Source organism: Neopelma chrysocephalum, unplaced genomic scaffold (assembly GCF_003984885.1).
Source record: "Neopelma chrysocephalum unplaced genomic scaffold, ASM398488v2 Primary Assembly neopelma1_91, whole genome shotgun sequence".
Classification (NCBI taxonomy): Eukaryota; Metazoa; Chordata; class Aves; order Passeriformes; family Pipridae; genus Neopelma; species Neopelma chrysocephalum.
In genome coordinates this window covers 4,164,760-4,187,034 of record NW_020897753.1, presented here as the reverse complement: position 1 = coordinate 4,187,034, position 22,275 = coordinate 4,164,760, and the positions used below count along the sequence as shown (strand labels likewise).

At 43.5% G+C, this 22,275-nt stretch overlaps 2 protein-coding genes and 3 long non-coding RNA genes across 6 annotated transcripts in view; 3 read left to right on the top strand and 2 right to left on the bottom strand.

The window, feature by feature from the left end:
• LOC113972329 overlaps positions 1 to 5,786 on the top strand; it is a 27,940-nt gene extending 22,154 nt beyond the window's left edge. Inside the window, exons 11-14 of the long non-coding RNA XR_003535848.1 lie at positions 1,171 to 1,243; positions 2,743 to 2,870; positions 4,955 to 5,129; positions 5,566 to 5,786. This is a non-coding gene — a long non-coding RNA (uncharacterized LOC113972329). The remainder of the gene's footprint in view (positions 1 to 1,170; positions 1,244 to 2,742; positions 2,871 to 4,954; positions 5,130 to 5,565) is intronic.
• A 525-nt stretch (positions 5,787 to 6,311) lies between these two features.
• FAM161A (FAM161A, centrosomal protein) lies at positions 6,312 to 14,295 on the bottom strand. Its single transcript, XM_027693276.1, has 6 exons — positions 14,036 to 14,295; positions 12,583 to 12,830; positions 10,964 to 12,148; positions 8,301 to 8,400; positions 7,749 to 7,900; positions 6,312 to 7,050 (listed from the first exon to the last, which is right to left on the bottom strand). The coding sequence occupies exons 1-6, from the start codon at positions 14,156 to 14,158 to the stop codon at positions 6,537 to 6,539; spliced, it is 2,322 nt and encodes a 773-aa protein (XP_027549077.1). The 5' UTR covers positions 14,159 to 14,295; the 3' UTR covers positions 6,312 to 6,536.
• On the top strand, positions 6,989 to 9,768 carry LOC113972330. Of its 2 annotated transcripts, none has more exons than XR_003535849.1 (3): positions 6,989 to 7,070; positions 7,999 to 8,027; positions 8,837 to 9,768. It is a non-coding gene; the product is annotated as an uncharacterized LOC113972330 (long non-coding RNA). The 2 variants fall into 2 exon arrangements; XR_003535850.1 differs by having other exon boundaries at positions 8,825 to 9,768.
• Positions 14,296 to 14,316: 21 nt separating the features above from the next.
• On the top strand, positions 14,317 to 15,918 carry LOC113972331. The gene is made up of 2 exons (XR_003535851.1): positions 14,317 to 14,545; positions 15,038 to 15,918. It is a non-coding gene; the product is annotated as an uncharacterized LOC113972331 (long non-coding RNA).
• On the bottom strand, positions 15,910 to 22,231 carry CCT4 (chaperonin containing TCP1 subunit 4). Its single transcript, XM_027693277.1, has 14 exons — positions 22,026 to 22,231; positions 21,575 to 21,627; positions 21,223 to 21,312; positions 20,388 to 20,496; positions 19,717 to 19,859; positions 19,225 to 19,346; positions 19,004 to 19,136; positions 18,520 to 18,659; positions 18,191 to 18,287; positions 17,766 to 17,876; positions 17,372 to 17,502; positions 17,051 to 17,285; positions 16,411 to 16,524; positions 15,910 to 16,117 (listed from the first exon to the last, which is right to left on the bottom strand). Exons 1-14 carry the CDS (start codon positions 22,141 to 22,143, stop codon positions 16,100 to 16,102), a joined length of 1,614 nt encoding a protein of 537 aa, XP_027549078.1. The 5' UTR covers positions 22,144 to 22,231; the 3' UTR covers positions 15,910 to 16,099.
• Positions 22,232 to 22,275: the final 44 nt, after the last annotated feature.

Here is a 22,275-nt window from a genome sequence, read left to right as displayed (position 1 = left end):
CAGAGCTGAGGGGTTTGATTTTGATTGCTGAAAGACAGAAAAGGAAAATAATAAGACAGTGAAAGGAAATCTGCTCCTCTCAGTGTTTTTTTGCTTTTTGGTGGGGAGTGGTTGGCAGGGTTTGTGTTTCAGTTCTCCTGTGGAGCCAAACAGATCCTTGTTGACTCCACAGCATCCCAGCCCTCAGGAGGGCTTTCCACATGCTTCAGGCTGGAATTACTGCTGAAAGAGGTTGGCTTTGCCCTCTTTGCTTTTATTTTCATTTCTCCCACGTGATGGCACAAACCAGCAGCGTGGCCTGCAGGGGAACAGGTCAGGAAACAAAACTGAGTGAGCATTTGTGGAAATTTTAGTGGCTTCAACTGATTTGGGGAGAGGTAGAAAATCTCAAATTATCTGCTGATTTCTATTTAATAACCAAATATGTCTTCCAGCAACACAGTGTTGCTGGTGAAGGAGTTGTTTTGGGCCACACCTCCCAGCTCATCTCTGGATAAGGGAAAACTCTAATGGACAGCAAAGGTGGAATTTTTAAAAATTACTATAAAAAATGTGTGCTCGGCTTAACACAGGAGTCTGGGGGAAATAATAGATCCCTCGTGTATTTGAGAAGTGATTTATGTACAGTAAACAAAAAATAACAAACACACACTTGGGATGTGCTGGTGTATTATCACTGAGACAAATTAACAGCTCCCCTTGTTCTTTACTTCCCCCACTTTCACTTGTAGTCATCTTGATCTTCCCTCCCCTTCTGCTTCCACTAATCCTCACCAAAATGGCTGGAAGGAGCTTCTGTTGTGGTATGGAGTGTTTTCCTGAGATTATTGCTACTATTTTAGCAAGTTGAATAGATTTACTGAATGCTCAGGAGGACTTTTTGATCTGGACTTTACAAGCCTTGGACCCTGTTCAAGAGTAAGTGGCCAGGAGAGAGCAGAGGGATTGCTCCCTGTCACCTGAAACAAACTTTTAATTCATTTCAAGCTGTTCTGTGAAACCAGAGATTGGTTAAGGATTAAAAAAAAAAAAATCACAAATACTTTATCAAGTAGGTCCTGCTGCCTCAGCCCTTTGTTCTCATTTATGGCAAGTGAATTGTATTCACAGCCATGTGTGCCCAAATCACAAATAATTTATCAAGTTATGATCTTTTCCATTATTTTACAGGATGTGTGCTGAAGGAAATAGCAGAGCTGAAGGCCTGGGTTGAAGGGGTGATGTCTGAAAGGAGCTCCTGGTGGTGAGCTGGGTTAGAATGAAACTCAGAGAAAGGGAAGAAGATTTGCAGCATCTCTGTGCCATTGTTTAGATGTTGTGTTTTTACTGAGGTTTTGATAAAACTATTATTTAAAAAAAAAAGCTAAAATCTTAAAACATCATGAAAACTGCTTGCTGTCTGCAAGATGATTTGCAAAAGTAGACAAATTCTGCTGTGCAGTTTCTCTGGATAGTTTTTTGCTCCCTTTTGAGAAGCCTTCAGAAACCTCATCTATAGACTTGGATCCTTTATCCTAAAACTTGGCCATTCCAGAATTTCTTTTGCCTGAGGAATTCACAGCTTTTTGCAGGCCTTGTAGGAGTTTTCTTTGTGAAGATACAGGCCTTGTGAGAATGGGGTTGAAAGTAGGATGAGTGCTGGAAGGTCCTTGGTATACCTGGACATTCCCCACATGGCTTTCCTGCCCCTTCACCTGCCAGGAACAGCAGGGGATGGAAATTCCTTTGGGATGTGGTGACTGTGTCACAGAAACATCTTCCAGAGTGGATTTTATTTTCATTTAGTGTCACACTGAGTGTGTTCACAGGTAACCAGTGCAGGGCTGGGTGGCCTCACATGGAGCCTGGCTCACGTTTTGGAATTACTCCCTCTGCTTTAGTGGGATGTGGGAACACAGTTGGCTTTGGTGTGGAACTGCCTGTGAGGTGTCTAAAAGAGGCTGTGGCATAAAACTGAGCAGCTTTTTCCAAGTTACTCTTTATATGAAGTTGAATATTCTGCAGTAGGGTGGCTGGAAACAGTATTCCTGGGCAACACTGAGCTGCCTTTCAGTGGGAAAGGGAGTGAAGGGAGCTGTGTGAACAGCAGGGCCCGTGAGCCAGTTCTCAGGGGCAGGAACAAGCTGGGGCAGGCAAACAGGTACCCAGCCAGCTCCCTGAGGAGAGTTAAACTCAGCCTCAGCTTGCTAGGCCTGACTTAAATCAGCATTAACAGAGCATGAGGAGAAGGAAGGTTTCACCCAAGAATAAACCATGGATCCAGTTAACAGGTAAGGGATATAGGAAATTCTCACCGAGGAAATGAAATTAACTGAACAGGGATTTAAAAGAAGTAACTTTATGAACCCATTAATAGGTGTTCCTTGATATTTTGCAGTGACGGGATCAGCGGGCCCTGTGTGTCGGTCAGCTGGGCCTCAGTGCTGTGGGCTGACACTCTGCTGTGTAACGTTTGGAGTTGCTCCTTTTTCTCAGAAAACTCAGAGTTCAAAGCCCCAAACTGGATTTCAAGGGCTTTGTTCCCTCACACCAGCTGTTTGTGTCGGATCTGAGGCCTCATTGCTCGAGTGGCTGCGATGGCGCCCTCGGCAACCCCAGTTCCTCAGGGATAAAGGTGTTGCCGGACCGAGCTCCCCAGAGCAGAACTTCATCGGCACGAGGCACAAAAAGCTGATTTTTTTTCCTTTGTTTGCTTTTACTGCTTCTCACAAATGTAATTTATGTATCTCCTATCCATTTCAGAAAGTGTGGGATGGTGTGAAACAGGCCTTAAAAATATGGCGAGTGAACAGCAGCTTTTCCTGAGAACCAGGTGCCTCTGGAAGTGTGGAAACCTGCGTGTAAAATCTGAATTGTGTGGAAACAAGATGGTTGGTAGCAATTCATTATCCTGGCAACTAGAATTTCCTGGCTGTGCTGGTAGTGTGGTTACTTGCTGTTAGTTGGTAACCTGCCTAATCCTACTAACCTTCTTATTGTAACCTGCCTAACTATTGTTAGTAATCGGCTTTGGTTACTAAGCCCTAACTATTAGTAGCAAGTTTTGAGCTGGGCAGGTGCAAATACACTTGTTTTTAGTCCTGTTGAACAACTGGCTTTTGCTTGTACCGTTTGTGCTCACCAAATTAAAACATGGTCTCAATTAAATCAAATTAAATCAAATTAAACATTGTGTTAATTATCAGGAAATAACAGTATTTCTTGCCAGTTAACACGTGCCTTCTGTTGTGCCACCAAAGCATGTGGGGGATTGTCCCATGTGGATAATCCTGGGATGCAGGTCTGTGACACACGGATCATAACTGGACAGAATTAAAAGGGGTGAAGTCCTGCTTGTCCCTGTCATTTCCTAACCTTCACCCCCTTTTGCTGGGAGAGTGGATGAGTTAATTTGACTCAATCAAAGGGCTTGAAAGACAGGGAAGAAAAGGAAGGATGGGGAGGACAGAGCTTGTGCTCCTTGGGCACAGACAGGCTGTTTGATGTGCTCAGCTGCCTGTGGAGGGATTTAAACAGTGGTGCTTACTCTGAGTGTGCAGAGATGCCCAGCAGGACTGGGCTGAGGGTTTATTGGTGTGTCTGTGCACACTCAGCACGGTGGAAACCTCTTAATGCTGTTATTCCTTAACAAAACTATCTTAAGCAATAGATCAGGTCCTGTAACTTCGTGTCTGTGTGGTTTGCCTTGCCCAGTGATCCCTGATTTCTCTGCCCCATCTGACTGCTGGGTGTTTGTAGTACAAAGTAGGGACAGGAATTTTTCTGATACTGTTTGTAAGTCTAAGTTCTGATCTGTCATTCCTCAAATACCTGAAATTCCTACTGAAGAAAGAAGCAATTCTGAGTTTTGCAGGAGCATGCAAGGGCTTTTTTTTTTTCTTTTAACCAAAAAATTATACAACCAGAGATGTAAGACTGTAATTCCACTGAAGGTGAGGAAGGTCCTTTGTCATTCTCTTCATCTGTAAAAGATAATGATGTAATAATTTTTTCCTCAAATGAAAAGAGGATGTAACCTCCTGCTTGATGTTGTGATAATTATGTACATGAGGAGATGGTTTCTAGAGGAAACAGTATTTTAAATACAAAGAATGCTTGAAAAAGCACAATATCCAAAACTTCTGGCTTCTTATTTCAAAAATAAATATGTATAATTATTATAGAGAAACACTCTCTTGCACTTGGAATTTATTATTTAATACTAGAGTCTACATGCAAAGTTATCCCCTTCTTCTCATGTGGTATTTTTAATCCTTTCTCCAGATGCACCTTTCTCATTTTCTTTGCAAATTTTTGAACATGTTTCTACTTTTGAGCTCTGGCCATTAATTAAAATATTAAAGACAGAATATTCAATAATCTGTGAGAAACTTTCCTATTCATCTCCCTCCTGCAGCCTCCCTGAAAGCACAAACTCATCAGCATTTCTCCTTTAATGAGCTTCTTACCTCAAAATGCTTCTACTGTAATTTGCCAAAATCTTTCACCTGGATTTCGATTTTCATGTGGAAGTTACCGGTTCTTTTCTTAAAATATAGTTATTTTCTTTCAGTTTTTCTGGTTTGTCTGCACGTTCCTCTTCTTTGTTTGAAGTATTTTTCACTTTGCTTCACGAGGTTTAATTCACCTTGACCCGTCAGTCTCCGTTTCTATTCTGTCATCTCTGATTTTTCTTCGCTTTCTTTCCTTTCTAATTCCTTGCTGGAATGTTTATCCCTTTATGTTTGTAATGCAATTTCTGAACAGGTTGGGTTTTTTTTTTCCTACCTAAATCTCATTACCCTTCCACTTTGAAAAGCTGATTTCCATAAGTGGTTCCTTTAATATCTCCAAGTTTGATCTCCCCTCTCTTTCCCAAATTAAAGAATCCTGGTGCATATTGTCATGTGAAAACTAAAATACCTTCTTGTATTAAAACCATTTCTATTTGATCATTCTTGTTGCCTTTTTCCAGTCACATAATTCCCTGTGAAGATGGGAGGAGCAGGAATGCAGTATTCAGGATGGAACTGTGCTTCTCCCCCAGTTTTATAGTTTGGGAATATATTTTACCCTCACATGCATTTAGTTGCACTGATTAAAACTGAACTGTATCTTCTTCCATCACTGCCATCAGGCTGGAAATCCAAGTAAACCACACCCATTGGATCTCTTTATTCCACATGATTCTGCTTGACTTTTTCAGAAATGCTGAAAAAAAGCTGAGTTATGACTTCCAAAAGGTTATATCATATTTTATATCGTATTTCAGTGTTCATTAATTCTGTTACTGTTAGTTAATATGAAAAAACTTCAGTAAAAAACTCAATCCAAATTATATATAGGTCCCCAACTCCGTCTTCTAAAACCATAAAAAGCAGTGATTTTGCTACTTTCAGCTCAAAGGAGTTTTAGTAGTACTTTTATTCCCTATTTTAATAGTTCAACAATTGTGTATTTGTTCTTTTAGAACACTTAGTCGAGTGCTGTCAGATCTTAGAAACACACTGATTGTTTTTCTGATTTGAAATCTCTTCCAATGATCTGAGAAAAGCCATAATTTACAGCTCCTCTGCCTTCTTTCAGAAAAAGATTTAATTTCCTAAAGAGACAAGTCCCAGTAATGTGTGATTATTAACTGGACAACTCTTCAGAATTACAAAATGCTGCCAAACACAAGCAAACCAACCTTGAGTTGGGATTGTGGGGCTGCCAGGTATAAGTAGAGATTATAAACTGTGATTTTTACCTCGTGAAGGAATGATTAATATTTTCAGTATTTTCATTAATTATTAATGAATATTTTATTCAAGTGTTTTTTAAAAAAGTTTCAGTTTCACATTAGTTATGCTCACATTTCAGAAATAAATAAAATCAACGATGTTTAAAAAGAAACTTTCAAACATTGAGAGACTGTGTAACAAATTAAGGAGGAAAGAACAATAACAGGTTTTCTGTGCATGTGATGTTTCCCAGCACTGAGTGTGACAGGTTAGCAAGAAAGTCAGTCATAGGAGAAGGAAAAAAACAACCCCCAAAGCTTTTATTTCCATTCTTTGTTGTGTAGTAGCTGAAGCCCTGAGTAACCTGTGTGTAAGAAGAGGTACTACAGCACTTCTTGCCATAGCTTGACACAACAAGAGTTACCTGAGGTAAACAAGAGTCTCCCTTAAGTGGGATATAATGGCATTTACTGCTCCAAACTCTTTGCCAGCATGTGGAAAAAGCTGGATGTGAGACCTCAGTGCTTACACAGCACACGAGGTGTTGTTATTAAACAATGGTTGTCGTTTCTTTGTTAAGATCAGAGGTGCACTAATGCCACACAAGACTAGAATAAAGAAGTTTAATACAAAAGTAAATTATTTTCTTGGTGGAAACCAGTAACCTGAGCTTTCTTGCTGGAAAACAAACCAAATTGCTGCACCGGGAGGACTCTGAAGCGAAGAGGAAAGAATTCACAGAATTTTGTATCAGTAACAAAGCATCAGGTTTTTTCTCTGGTGTCTGTTCCTCTTCCAGCAATAAAAGAGGTTCCTGAGCCCTGGGACATCCTGTCAGTTGGCTTCTTCATCACTGGCTTTGTCTTCAGAATCATCACTTTCATATTCCTCATCCTCATACTGGTAGGCCCCTTCGGCCTCAGGGTCAGACTGACCTTCCTCCTCCTGCTCCTGGGAGCGCTCACACCCAGAGCTGGGGCTGGAATGATCCTCCTGCTGCTCCTCTTCCTCCTGGGAATGGCCAAGGGACTGATCTGCCTTTGCTTCCTCTTCCTCCTCCTCCTCCTCCTGGGAATGGCCAAGGGACAAACCTGCCTTTGCTTCCTCCTCCTCTTCCTCACTGTTCCGGAGGGAGAGTGGGCTGGACTGAGGCTCAGGAGCATCAGGGCTGGCTCTGGGCTCTTCCTCATCCTCCAGCTCACTGCACTGCTCATCTGGGGTGGAGGTTTTGACACCTTTTCCCTTCTCTTCCTCCTCCTCCTCCTCCTCCCAGGACTGCTCAGAGTGGGGACTGTCCTGGGTTGCTCCCTCAAGGAATCCCCTTTCCCTCACTTTGATCTCGATGACTCTGAAAAAGACAATTTGCAGGTGAGATTCTGTTTTCTGGGAAGGTGCTTTGCAGGAGGTTTTTAAAGTACCTATATATTACATATATATTATTTGTCCTATATATTATATATATAGGACAAATCCTGGTATTCTTGGCTGGGGTGGAACTGGGAAAGGAAAAAGGAAGGGAGGGGGACACACCAGTCTCTTTTATGCTAAAAAGTAACTCAACAGTATTGCTTATATATTCCAATTTTTTTATTTCTGCTTCCCTTTAAATCATATTGATTTAAACTTAATGGATATTGAAAATGAATTTTTATAAGGCTTATTTTAAAAAAATTGACTTTAAATTTTAAATCGGGTTTAAATTTAAACCTTCATCAGGTAACAAAGAATGAAGTGACTTACTAGCAACCTGCCAGAATTTTTGGTGAAAGGAACAAATAAAAAAAATGTTTTTCTTCATTTTTCTTTGATCTGCATTATATAACCAGTGCTCTCTTCCATTTTATAAAATAATATTTAATTCACAAAAAATAATAAATAACACATACTACCACTAACATTAGTAAAGCAAACCACATAGCCAAACAGTTCCCTGGGAAATACTATAAATAATTAAAAAAACCACCCCAAATCTACACACTAAAAATTTCTTTCGAATTATTAGATGTGCAGTGGGTGAGAAAAACAAAAGCCTTCAGTAATCTCTACCTTTCTCTGGCATCAGTGGAGATGAAATCTTCAGCAGTGGAGCATTGGAGCACAATGGTTGTTTGTCCTTTCTTTGCAACAAACTCTGGGTTTATCCCCAGTGCTCTCAGCCTGTTGGAATAATGCTTCTCTGCAGCTATTCTGGCATTTTTCTGTGGAAAAACCACAATGGTTCTGTGTTATCTAATGCATTGAATGCCTGCCTTTTGATGCTTTTATTGCCATTAATCTTCTGTTTCATTAATTGCAGCTGACAAGTGGAATGATTATTCACTGCAGGTAAGAATGGCAAAGCAAGACTTGAAAATTTTACATCAGATTTTCCTTTCCTGTGCTGGCAATTTTTGGTTGTGTTCAGAGCTCTGAACTGGACACACTTACAATGGTTAGTCACAAAAATTAGTAACATTTACGTGGGGCAACAGAGATTGAAACAGATAAACGCTGGTCTAAAAAGTGTTTTTTCAAGTGTCTCCTAAACATGTTTGACTACAAATGTCTTATTCAGTATCTGCAGTTAAGAATTGAGCAGTAACACAGAAACAAGGCAACCTGAGTGACTCTTTCAAAAAGCAAAGGCCTCTGTTTTACTCTTTCTTCCATTTCTTGCAACTCTTGCAAATATTCCTGCCTTCTCTGCTTCTCGTTGTTCCTAAGGGAAGCAGAGCACAGGAGAAATTGTTATTAATTTATAATACAACAAGTGACTTTCTACAGCAGCTAAATTGCTCATAACAAACTAAATATTGTCCCACTTCAAGATAAATAAAAGGTAAGTACTGAGCAACCCCATCTCTGAAGTTGTCACTTGGGCTAAGCAGAGGCAGGTTACTGAGGTTAAACAGAGGCTGAGTTTGGAGTCTTGGAGGTTTTGGGGATTTTAAAAACAAAAAATTTGGATACTTGGGGGTTTTTAAATGCTGATTTCACACAGATCTTCCAGCTGCTCTAAGCAGAATTAAACAGAGTACACCACAGGACATGAATAGCTTTAAATAAAAATCAGTGCTTTTAAAGTTTGGTGAGAATCCTGCTGCTTTAGCAGTTGATCTCCCATAGAACACTTTTTTTCCTAGTTGGTTTGTCAGGGGCCCAGTCAATAGAGCAGGACGATGAAACTGTTGATTCATCAGCTGAAATGGTCAGTTGGATCACAGCAAGCACTGGATAATCCAGGTAGGATGGGTGGTAGACACACACCTCACTGGGTCAAGGATGAGATCCAGGGGGCATTTTACCCTCCTGTCTCCTCCTGCCTCTCTCCCTGCCCATCTCTGAATTCCTGGGACGTGGCTGTGCATCAAGGCAAGTTATTCACCATTTTGGGGAGTGAACTTCCTTGCTGCTCCTTACTTGGAAGAGCACTTGCCCTAACAGAGCTCGTTGCCCAACTCTGCTGAAATGAGCATTATCAGGTTAAGCCCTGGAGCAGCCCCAGAGCCTCAGCACCAGGGAAATAACCTTGCTTTGCCATGGCATCATTTTATGTGCAGACAAGAATTAAGCCACGAGTGTTTTACAGAGCTCCTCAAATCTGATTCAGCTAAACACTGCAGTGTGAATTTTGCTGGTGAATGAACTCAAACCAAACCTGCACAAACACCCACTGTCTCTCTTCACTCTCCACCTACTCTGGCTCCAATTGTTTTCTGCTTCTGTCCCAGAGCCAGCGGATCATCTCCAAGGACACACACATTATAAAGCTCCTGTTCCTAACAGAATGCCTGGTTACTGGAAATTAGGAGTCCTGTTTGCCCAGGAATCCTGCCCAGGCATGAAGCAGCAGGGGCAGAGCACCCCGTGCCTCTCACCATCTCCACACAACAGCACCTGAAACTGGTGATCCTCCTGCAGTGCCATCGTGCCAGGCCAGATCACAAACCTCACTAAAGACTCAAACAGGATTAATTTTTTGTAAGATTAAAAAGAGCAAGAAGCAGAAATGGTTTTAAATCAGCCCCAGACAGCAGGTCAAGCAGCAGTTCTGGGGTTAGATCCGTGTCAGAGAGCTGGAGCCACAGTGTCATTCCCTGGGTGCTGCTTCCCTCAGTCGTATAGAAACAGTCTTTCAGTCATAACTCTGCTGCAGGTAACTTTGCATCCCACTCCTCCCAAACACCAGCAGCTTCCTGGGTAGCTGCTGTTACAGGTGTGAAGTTAAAAAAATATTCCTGCTCCCATTTTCCCTCTCCAGTGGGGCCTGCAGGGACAAAGAAGTGACTTGTGGGATGTTCACTGCCCCAGTGTGCTGACCCCAGTGCAGGATCCAGCTGTGCAAGGATATTCTGTAACTACACTGTTCATTTTCCTTTGAATTGTTATAAACTTTTCCTCTTTAGTTGATGTGTTAATTGAGAAAACACAGGAGTCCCCCGTTAGCTAATCTGTAATACTTTAAGGTGGAATATATATTTCTATGTATGTGTTCTAATGACTTCAATATAGATTGGCAACAATTTCCCAGTTGAAACACTAAATTTGACCATTTTCACTATCTGCTTGCACAATGTTTAATTTATCACATGTCATCATGTTAACTTAGACTACTTTTTTACACATTGTATGTTTAACATACAATGCAATCCTGAACCTCCCATTCTCATTGTTGGATGAGAGGTTCTGGATTCAGGGGAATGCCACGGAATACCTGAATGTTTTTAATTTGGATTTAGACATCTGAGCAAGGCTCTGATGTGGGTCAATGGCCTCAGCCCGAGCCAGTACAATTTTCTGGAATTTTTTCTTTCTTTGTTTCTGCTTTGTTCTGTTCCTTTTTTGTTGTTCTTCCAGCTTTCTCTTTTCCTCAAGTGAATTCCTGGTGGGGAAAATAAACTAAGGCTGAATTCATATTAAACCAAGAGCACCACTTCAAAGGAAGCTTTGGCAAAGATGATTCCAAGGAGGAAAACGGGGTTGCCATGAGAGGACACAAAGTATGTGCCATTTTAAGGGATTCAGGATATCCTGGGAAACAACAGTCATTCATCCCTTTCCTAGGGACATTCTGAGAAAAATTCACTATTGTTTCTTCAACAATCGTAAATTTAAAGTATTTTGGTTTATGTTATTTTAAGTTTTATATTATAATTAAGCCCTTATATTAACAAATTCAGTCCTGTATTTACTGCATGGAAGAATTAACTACATGTGTAGAAATACAAAAAAAAAATCTACTTTTAAAGCACATATAAAGTAGAACATCTCTAAGTAGTCACCTTAAGGCTTGTAGCCTTCGTCTCGTGGACTCTGTGTTTTTGGGAGACTTGGATTTTCCAGCTCCCAAGAGCTGGGAATTTGCACTTGAATGTCTCATTCGGGGTTTCCGTCTGGGAGAGGCGAATGGCCACCGGGTTTCCTTCAGCTTCTCTTCATCCTCCTCAATGTCCTTCAGAATCTTGCCCTTGTTTGAGGGGATATATGAAGTCAGAAGGTTGAAGGGCTCACACACCGTGAGGTCTTTCACTTGCCTTTGCTGCAGGAGCCGTTTCTGGAATCTCTCATACAACCTTTCAAAGTCTGGAATGCTGGAGTTGATCCTGGGTTTGTGTGCTGTTTGTTTTGGGTCAATGTTCTTGTGTTTCTTGGGTTTTTTGGTCTCTTTTGAGGCCAGCCTGCTGTTTGGGACAGAGGAATTACGCAGCATCTCCTCAGCTCTCATCCTGATCCTGATTTCCCTGTAGAGCTCCTCCTCCTTCAGCCTCTCATTAAAATCTGGGCTATAAACACACTTGGGAACCGGTTTTGCCCTGAACCCTTTGACCGGACTTTCAGGCATGGAAATGTCTCTTAACTGCATTTTCCTGATTTCACTCCTTTGCCTCTCTCGTTCGATGAATTTAAAGGGTTTCTGGGAAGCCAAGAGCTTGAGTTTGCTCCTCTCCCTCACAGACCTCCTGCGCTCCTCGTTCCGCTGCACGATGTCGTGGTAGAGCGGGAGGAAGACGGCGGCGGGCACCGGATTGGCCCGAAATTTTTTCTGGCACTCCGCTTCTTCCTCCAGCTGCTTCTTCAGTAAGTGATTCTCCAGCTCGATCTGTGACTTGGATTTAATGTTCTGTTCTTTCTTCTGAGCTTCTCTGATGGTCATCTGGAAAGGCTTGGGCACGGTGACTTTGGGGGACCACTCCTTGGGTTTCTTCCGGGCCTTCCTGCTGGTGGGCGAGGTGGGGGGGCTGTCTGGGAGGCGGGAGATGTAGTCTTCCATGGAGAACCCATCCCACATCTTCTCAATCCGTTGCTTAGCCAACGAGGATGATCCGGTTTCACTCCCATTTCCTTCAAATACTAATTCCACGTCAGACACATCGGATATAGTTGAGCCCAAGGGATCGCTTAAGTCGGAGTCTGAAAAGGATTTGTGCAAGTTTAGAGGCTGATACGAGCTCTTGTCCCAAGTTGGCCTTGGAAAAAGGGGAAAAAAAAAGCTTGGTTTGAGCCAGTCCAACATTGGTGCCAAGCCAGTAATTTCACTTTAAGGAATCATTGCTAGAAACAAAAGGGACAGCGGCTGAGGGGGACGAGAAGGGAAAAGAGCAGCACTCTGGGCACCAGATCCCAGTTTTGGTGCTGATCACTAAGCCAGCATGTCCTAGGGAAAGGCCCTGTGCTTTCCTAGACATGCTGCCCAGTCCCTGCTGCACACCCTCCTCTGAACCTCACAGACTGTTAGCGAGGTGATGAGCATTTTTATTATTAAAACTGACTGTTCTCTGATCTTTTGCTCACAGGAGATGGTGAGACGAACACTTTCCAGCCCCACAAACACAGCCTGCTGTTTTACAGCTCCCTGCAAAGCATCTGGGAATCCTCAGATAAAAAGTGCCCCCCAACCTACCTACAAGACTTAAAAGAGGTGTCCTTTCTCTTGTCCAAGGGTTGTGCTCCTCTTAAACGCAGTTTGTTCCGATACATACTTTCCAATTTTTTCATGGTCTCCAGGTGGGCATTCTTCAACTCTTCCAGCTTCAGGTAATACTCTTGATTTGAATTGCATATTTTGGAGAAGTCTATCCACTTGTCACAGTCTCCTTTTAGAGGGGGGGTCTGCGCTCTGTTGGTATTTGAATCCAAATCAAAGCCATCCTGGAAAAGATGTTTGTAAAATCCTCTGTTAGAAGAAAGGGGAACGAGGTTCTTAATGTTGCTTTATCCTAATTTAGTCTAATGGATGATACAGTAACACCAAATAGAGTTAACCTGTATACAAATGTTACTGCAGAGCTCCGTGGAATAATCTTATTGCATATTAATTTATGTCCTGGGGGCCCTATTTAAAGCCTGTAAAAATTCCCAAGTCTGTCCTGTTATCAATATATTTATAACAGGAGTTATGATCAAAAGGACTTACCAAAAGAAAAAACTATTTTATAAAGTGCAGTTTTTCCTTCATTACTATGCAGCTCTAAAAAAGCCTTTAGTTAAAAGCAAACAAAATCACAACAGAATCTTCTCTGCCTCCCATTGCCATAAGAATTCTAAAAATAAGTCATCAGAGATCTGGTGTATAAAAGTTTATTCCCATTTCCATAACTTACTGTGAGATGACAGGGATTCTGCAGAGCTTATGTGTCCAATACTGTTGGAACTACATATGCCAACTTATATATGACTATATATATAAAACATATATATATAACTATACTGCCAGCACTGGCAGCTGTGTGCAGGTAATATTCTTTAAACATTTTTAAAGCTTACACAAGTCAGGTTAATCTGCATTACAAAGGCTTCATTTTGTGCTTTTTTTTTAAAAAAAAAAGAAAAGAATCACGGGGTAATTTCTCTATCCTGAGAGTTAGAATACAACTTTTCCACACCGGAGCTATTTTAATAAGCTTTGACATTCCGACAGAAAGTCTTGTAGGTTTTCACAGCGAAAATCTTTTAACTCCGGCGTGGAAGAAACGAGTGGCCCAACGCAACGGGAATTCCGTGATCACAGAGGGAAATTCAAAGCGTCGTTAGAGAACCCCCAGTGAGGGGCATCATCCACCTCTCCCTGGATCTGTGTGTAAACCCCGCGGAGCGCTCCAAGCCTCTTCCCTGGGCTCGAGCACCGCCAGCCAGACGCCGGGCTGCCCCAAGCTCATTAAGGGATTGGCGCTGCAGCCGGGCCATCCATCTGCCAGGCCTCTCCCTGCCTCTACTGGCACCTCCTGCCCCATTCCAAGCCGGGAGGTGCCCACCCGGCTCGGGCTCCCGGTGCCGGGAGGTGCCTCCCCGGGGCAGGGCGGGTCCGGGCGGGCCCGTCCCGCCGCCCCAGGGATGCCCGAAGCGCCCCGCGGTACCTGGGCGGAGGGTGCGGGCGGCGGCCCCCGCTCGTAGAGCGCGGCGGGCGCTCTGGTGCGCGGGTCCAGCGGGGTGCGCAGGCAGGACGCGGCCAGACGGGCCGCCCGATGCGCCTCCTCCATCCCGGCCACGGGGCGCCCCACGGGCCGGGCGGGAAGCACGGAGGGAAGCGGGGACGGAGGGAGGGAGGGAAGGAAGGAAGGAAGGAGGGAGGGAGGGAGGTGGCTCCCGCTCCGCCCCCGCGCGTTATAACCGCCCTGCCCCGAGCCCGCCCCGCTCCCGCAGGGACCGGCACCGCAGCGTCCTCTGCGCCCGCGGGGAGCGGGCCATTGGAGTCCGGGGCTGGAGCTTGACTCCATCCCCTCTCCGCATCTGCTACGATCCTGATTTCTAGGTAGCTCTTTGCGGCATTTTAGTCGGAACCTGCAACTCCCTCCTTGACAAGCTCGAGGTTTTTGCGCCCTCAAGTCGCTAAAGAAGCTTTTTCCATCTTGGAGTTTGTACTTCAGGTAAGCAGTAACAGAATACAGCTAAAGCAGGACAAGCAGGAATGTTCTTCTGGAGAAATATTCCATCCTAGACTAGGATAAACTGGAATATTCTCCTGCAGGAATAATCTATCCTAAACTAGGATAAACAGGAATATTCTCCAGCAGGAATATTCTATCCTAGACTAGGATAAACTGGAATATTCTCCTGCAGGAATAGTCTATCCTAAATCAGGGTAAACAGGAATATTCTTCTGCAGGAGTATTCTGCCCCAGGAATAGTCTATCCCAAACCAGCATAAGCAGGAGTATTCTTCTGCAGGAATATTCTGCCCTAGGAATAGTCTATCCTAAATCAGGATAAGCAGGAATGTTCTGCCTCTGCAGAGGCATATTAATGATTGATGGACCTATTTGTTGTAGTGGAATAAAATACTTTTTATGTAAAGAAACAACGTACTTTTAATGTAAAGAAATATGAGAAGATGAAATCACACCCAATTGTTGTTGTAGGTCTTGTGGAGAATTGGAAGCTTGTGATAGTGGGGAATGAAAGCTTTAATCAGTGAGTAAGTACCTAAACTAAGACATCACTGCTGGATGTAACCCCTGTGGGGTAAGGCATGGTTTGCAATTTTAATCAGCCAATAAATAATTCATGCAGAGTATTAATACCTAAATCAACTGTCTAATTTATGTATTTTTATTTTGATTATTCTCTGTGTTCTACTTGGCAAGTCACAGGGAAGTATTTCAGCAACAGCAGGTCAACAACACGGTGGAAATTTCCTCAAAGGCTCCAGCTCCAACCAATCCTGAATGGAAGTGTGAGTGAGGTTCATGGAAGGAATACTCTCCTTTAAACATAAAGAGGAATTGGGTTCTTTCAATAGAGCAATAATGGAGATTAAAGGGTTAATTCAAAATGTCAGGCTAAGAATTAGAAGTTGTAGAAGTGTAACTTGCATTATTATAGACAATACTTTTTGACTTCTCAGTCACAATTAATTCGGGGGGTAGGGGAAGGAAACCATGTGTAAAGAGCACCCTTTGTAATACTCTGGCTCATGAGATGGCATCAGGAGTCACTGCCAACTTCACGAGACAGAAGAGAGCAGGGAATGTGCCAGTCACCGCACAGATCCTCCTCCCCTCCAGCCCGGCATCATTAGGGGCAGTGACACCACTCCCTCAGGGAGAGCTTTTGGAGGAGCAGCTCTAACTCAGCATGTTACTGGAGTGCACTTCAGGGCTGTTCTTAGAACACAGCACAAGAGCCAATTCGTTGCTGTTAAACTTTTCAGAGCTAAGTGAGAGCACAGAGCACGGAAAAGCACATGTAAAACATTGTTTTATAATTCTGGTAGAAATAAGGTAAAGATTTCGTAGGCTACTGTGTGTTTATTGATAAACAGCATTTCCTTTTGGGAAAACAAACTGTTTTTAAGTTAACCTGATCAAAGTACACAAGTCTCAGTGGAGTTTAAGACAATTCACACAGGCGCTTTTGGTGAGGAAACCGTATTCCAGGTTCCAGGGCAGGAGCCCTCGGGCACAGTCCCCCCTCTGCTCAGCTCAGCCTCGAGTGTTCACCTGCAAAGAGTTCACACAGTCAGGCATAAGAAATCACAGGATACATCACAATTACTTCCTTGCTTAAAGATCCTGGGGGTTTGGTGACCCTAATTCCTTGCTTTAAGGTGCAGTATTTATAAAGCGTTTTTGTCCCAACTGCTGTTACTAAAAGGCCAAATGGTCTTAAGTAGCATATAAACAGAGAATACTACACAGTAATTGTATTTTGAAGCACAGTAAGTTAATGCCATGAACCATCTTGGTGCTTCTGAAGGAAAGATGAACCAAAACACGACGCCAACACTACTCACCACATCATCGATCTTGAGAATGCTGCGCACGGTCTCTGTCGCCAGAGTCAGGGCACTCAGAGACACCAGCAGAGGCTGCACAACCAGCTCCTCCAGGATGTTGGAAATGCCACCCTGTGGGAACAAGGAGCCTTTAGGTTGTGCAAGTCAGACTACACTTAGATTTAGCACACTTTTTTTTTTTTAGTAGAATCCTGAGGACAGTCAATTCCTAGACTATCACAGGGCTTGTACTCCTCTATTCACAACAGGAGTGTTACAGAACACATCTTCTCTCCCCAGGCACTTGACATACCCTGCCAAAATTAGCCAAGAGAAAAGCTCAACAGTGACAACTGAAAAGAAGCTGGGCTGTGGTGCTACTCCTAACACATGAGCACCTTCCACTGCAGATGATTCTAAATGGATCTCCTGTTGTAGCTGAAATGCTTTTGTAGAGACATAGGATGTTTCTTGTCCTGTGGATAAGGTTTATAATAAATCCTGTTACCAATGCTCAGGGCGAGCTGTTTGTTGAGAGAACAAGCTGTAGTTTCCCTCAATGCTAATTTTAGGGAGACTGTTATGAGACAACAACTTGCCCTCTCACTAGTCCAGCCCTAAGGCGAAGCATTTTCCAGGTGTCATAACTCCTCCTTACCTTCCTGACATTAATGCCAGCTGTTTTCTCTCCTTGGGCATGTCTGTTCCTCAGCTCTGTCACTGTGGAAATAGGGTTGAGCCCTGCATTCTCAGCCAGGGTGGAGGGGATCACCTCCAGGGCATCCCCGTAGGCACGGACGCAGTAGGAGTCCATGCCCTTCAGGGTCCGGGCGTACTCATTGAGCCGCAGCGCCAGCTCGATCTCCGGGGCTCCTCCTCCTGCAATCAGAGCTCTGGGGGCAGAAAGGAACACCAAACCTCATCACAATCAGGCTTGGTGTGTTACTAACTTCCCACGTTAACCAAATGGTGTCATTACCTTTTCTTAACTAAGCATCTTATGACACACAGGGCGTCGTGAATGGAGCGCTCGGCTTCCTCCAGGACCAGTTTGTTGGATCCACGGACCACGATGCTCACAGTTTTCCCAGGGTTTGTGCAGCCTGTAATCTAAAACATAAAACCAAATACTAAGACTGGGGGGAAAAAGATTTCTGGACAAAAAGACACTTCCATCGGTGTTTTCAATTTCTGTAACAGCACTGATGTCTGGCCAAGCAAAACCACGGCACTGCCCAAGTTGGTGCTACTCAGAGCTTAGAAGCAGGTACTTAGATGTAATAAATTCAGTAATAAAAGCCATTAAAGTTATCAATTGTTATTAAAATAGCTGGCAGATGTTAAGATGTATTAACATTCTGTCCCTCACCCACCTTAATTAGTTTCCCAGAACCGTTCAGGTTGACCTCCTCTGCCAGCTCAGCAGAGCCCAGCATGTCAGGGGTGAACTGGTCAATGTGAGCCACAGGCTTAGTTCCAATTGTCTGGAAAAATAATGGGAAAAAAAAATTAATCCAGAGGCTGACTGCAGAGTCAGCAAGTATCCTGCATGTTGTTCTTCTGCTTATTACAGTAAAACAGTGTCAAGGCTGTGGCTTTTACATCCATCCTGAATCCCTCTAAAAGTGTGGCTGCTCAACAGAATGGGAATGGTTTTTAGGGTAAGGGCTGTTTTTGCGTATTATAGTCAAAACATGAAGCTTGAGAAAGTGTCTATTATAATAAACTGGCCCTGGCTGGGCAGTTAGTTTTGGGGTAGATTTGAAACACTGCTACTAATTGATATAACCCACTTTACCTTACATATAAACTCAATGTCTTCTCTTTCAATGTCTTTAACCACCATGATCTTAACTTTGTTCAGAAAATGGAGGGCCAGGTCACTGAGAGCATCCCTGAAAACGAGAAGGAAGGAATCAGGCCACAGTGCTCAAATTCCTTCAGAGTACAAAGTAAGGATGTCATGAAACTCAAAATAGAGACAATGAGACTGCTTTCCAAAGGTACAGTCACTGTTACTCTGCCAAGTAACTGTTACTACCTGGCTTAATTCTTCCAGGTTTTCCAAACAATTCAAATTGTTCCCTGAAACACAGACAGAAAGCCACTAACTTGGTATTAACATACCTAAGAATAGACTTCTGAATTAGCAGGACATTGCACCCAGCCTTCTTTATCTGCTTCACCAAATTCAGAATATAGGCTCTCTCTTCACGCAGGACTCTGTCCATTTGAGCATAATCAGAAACAACTATCTGGTTGTCCATCTATTTAAGAATAGAAAATAAGAGAGAAAAGCAACTATGAGCAACTGCTGACTTAAAAAGCAAGTGTCCAAACATTCCGTGTTCTTTAATTTAGCACCCTGTGATTCAAAGCCAACAAGCACAACAGTAAAGTACATCTTATTAGAAATGGTTCAGTATTTCTTATAGTTTCAAACAATTTTGGTTTTTCATACTAACTGTTTTTTTAAGACCCAGCAGACCTTCCCTCTAGCTGTGGCACAGAGCTGACATCACAGCATCTTAAAAAAACACGTGTTACCATTACATTTGCATCTCCCAAGTCCCAGAGCACGAGGCTTCTCTCTAGTCCCAGTCTGACTTACATCTGTCTTTGGAGCTGACAAGCAGAACTGGATGAGGCCAATTTTGGCTTTTTCCACTCTGGTCACGCCGGTATTTGCCACTTTCTGAGTCAGGACCAGTCCCTCAACCAGTTCACAATCATCAATTGTGCCTCTGGAAACAAACACAAGCCATGACTGGAGTGCTCTGGGAGGCCGATTTCACAGGGATAAAATTTATCCAGTTACAAGTTGTTTCTTACCCCAACTTCTTAACAATTTTAATATCTCTGAGGTCCACACTGTTGGCTGTAGTTGGGTCAATCACCTTCATCACGGCGTCCACACTCATCGGAGAAAGCAAACTGGAATACTGACACACAACCTAAGGGATTTGATCATAAAGAGAGATTTAACACTGAGAAACGGCAATTCCCAAACAATGTTGTCATTGCACTTCAGTGTTTGACTTTGGAATTTTGAATCAAAGCTTGTTTTCCCTCCCTGCCCACCAAGTGTCTCAACAAGGCGTTTTCCTGACGGCTGCTCCTGGGCAAGGAAGGAGCGACGCCGGTGGGGAAACCCCAAAGACAACTGAATTTCTCTCTCTTAGAAAGGCTCTTAAAGTGAGACTTTTGAGCCTAGATTTATGACGTTCAGGGTAGTGTTAGTAAAGGAAGAGCAGCACAGAGTGGGAGAAGCTGGAAGGCCTGGCCTGGCTTGGCTGGAGGTTCCCAGTCCAGGAGCTGCCGTACCTTTGAGTTCAGCGAAGTCGTTGCACTGTTAAGCAAAGTCTCCCTGTCACTGAGCTCCACTGGCTGGGCCATGTTGGTCAGCACCTCAATACCCTTGTCCAAAGCTTTCTGGAATGACTCCGAAATGATGGTGGGGTGAATTCCTGTGCATAGAGAAAGAAAGGCTGTCAGGCAGTTCATGCTTTCAAACCAATGGTTCTTTCTTTTTTTTCTTCACCTCCTTTTTTCCACTTGAAAATTCAAGAGACTCAGGTCAGAATAAAAGGAAGATGATTCAGCAATATGTTCTTCACAGGTGCATGACCTCCCTGATTACTTTCCACCGTTAAAACTGAGGGAAAAAGCTGTAACATTCCAAATAATTTGTCCTCACAGACAATTCCTGCCATGCCTGACATCCCACAAACACCTTCCCCAAGTTCCCTTTGCCCTTGACAACCTCAAAACTGCTGCTGTTCAGGTGATGCCTGTGAGGAGCCTGACAGGGATTTTATTTCAGATTTTATAATCAGATTTTCCCACAGTTCTGTAGGAAGCTCCTCAATTTCCCTGGAGTGGGATGCACCCTTTATCTTTTCCACTGAGAACAGCTACTTTAAGTCTTTGTCATACACAAGTGGACAGAAGACTTTACTACTTGCATATTAAATATATATTGTATATATATTTACCTTTTTGAAGGAGTCTGGAACAGGCATCCAAAAGAGCTCCAGCAATGACAACAACAGATGTTGTCCCATCACCAGCTTCAATATCTTGTGCTTTCGACAGCTCTACCAACTAAAGGAGAAATTATGACAGAAGTTTATATATATATGTATAAAATATATATATATTCCTGCTTACTTGCAAACACAATAATAAAAATGAGACATTCAGGAACACAGCACTACGGGAATTAACTTTGATATTAGGTTGAATCATGTCTCTTTTTAATTTGAAGTGTGCACCTTCTGCAATTTCCTTCCCACACCTGTACCCCTGTTTGGCTGAAATAAAACTGTGGTCAAATAAATCACTTAGAGAAGCAAAGCTTTCTCCTGTCCAACAGGTTTACCTTTTCCTTCCCTGGAGGAAGGTCACAGGAAGCTCATTTCCACCTCCAACCACAATCAGATCCAAGAGGAATACACTGAACATCCCAAAGGACCAGGGTGCTGCATCCTCACAGCACTTAACCACAACTTAACTCATTCCCTTCTCTCACTCCTTTCTGTCCCAGGGATTTGGGACAGGACTTTTCTTTCTTAGATGAAGGTTTGGGTTGGGTTTTTTATGTTTTAAAACATGCCCAGAGGGATTATGCACAAGGGACACTGGCTAAGAAATAAGGACTCGTAACTCCCCAGCACATCTTACAAGCAAAATAAACGTTCCCTGAGCACAATGCACGAAGTTTCCTCTCTGTCACCAGTGGGTAATGCTCCTCAAATCCATGTTTTCTCATCCCAGAAACTGAGCTGTGGCACAAATCATTGTCCCAGCCATGGAAAAGGAACCACTCACCATTTTGGCTGCAGGGTGCAGGACCTGCATCTGTTTCAGGATAGTGGCACCATCATTAGTGATTGTCACGTCTCCTTTAGCATCCTGGATCTGGGAAGGAAAGAAGGAGAGGGGCATAGCTCTGATCAGTAAACTTTTAATTTGAGACTCAACACGAAGTGTTCTCCCTGACAACTTCATTTCCCAAACCCCGATGTGCATTTAGTTCCTACTTTCCCTTAAATAATGAAACCCGGGAAAAAATTAAGGCAAAAGGTGGCATCCCATATAGGACATGTTGGATTTATGGTATCTCCACTAAGCTTAATGTTTTTAAAATGGGAAAAAATTTCAGAAAAAATTAAGAGCATACCATTTTATCCATTCCCTTTGGTCCAAGACTTGTTCTAATCGCATCGGCAACAGCTGGGAAGAGAAGAAAACGTTTGCAAGCTCACCTAAAGAACTACGAACACTCCAGCACTTAAATGTGACTTCTAAATATAAAGTGCCCGCCACTATTAAGCAGTTTCCAGATATACTAAATGATTCCAAATAATGGAACGACGTAAAACGCTGCAGTATCAGTACTAAGTTCCACATATCTTTCTTTTAAACGACCAATATCTGATAGCTTGATCGCAGCCATTTTAAACATGAGGGATAACAAAGAAACGTGATGCACCCCGTAATCCCACGGGGAATCGTGTCAGTGCCGGGTATCGCATTTCCCCTCCATCTCCAGCCACTAAAAGCATGGAATTCCAGCTCCCAGGGATAGGGCCACGCGGTTCTGCACCACCATCCACCCCCCACACACGCACCTTTGCCGGCCGCGATGTTGCTGAAGCGGATCTGGGCGGGCTTGTCGCGGTCCTGGTAGGCGCCTTTGGCCCTGTTGGCGGCCCCGGCGGGGGCCCTGCCGGGCGCGCTCTCGGGCATGGCCGGGATATGGGGATAAGCCGGGAATCAGCGCGGGACGGGCCCGCCGGGATGGGCACGCCGGGATCCTTCCAGAACGGGGGCCTTCCGCGCTGCCGCCGCCTGAGGGTGCCCGCCGCGCGCCTGCGCGCT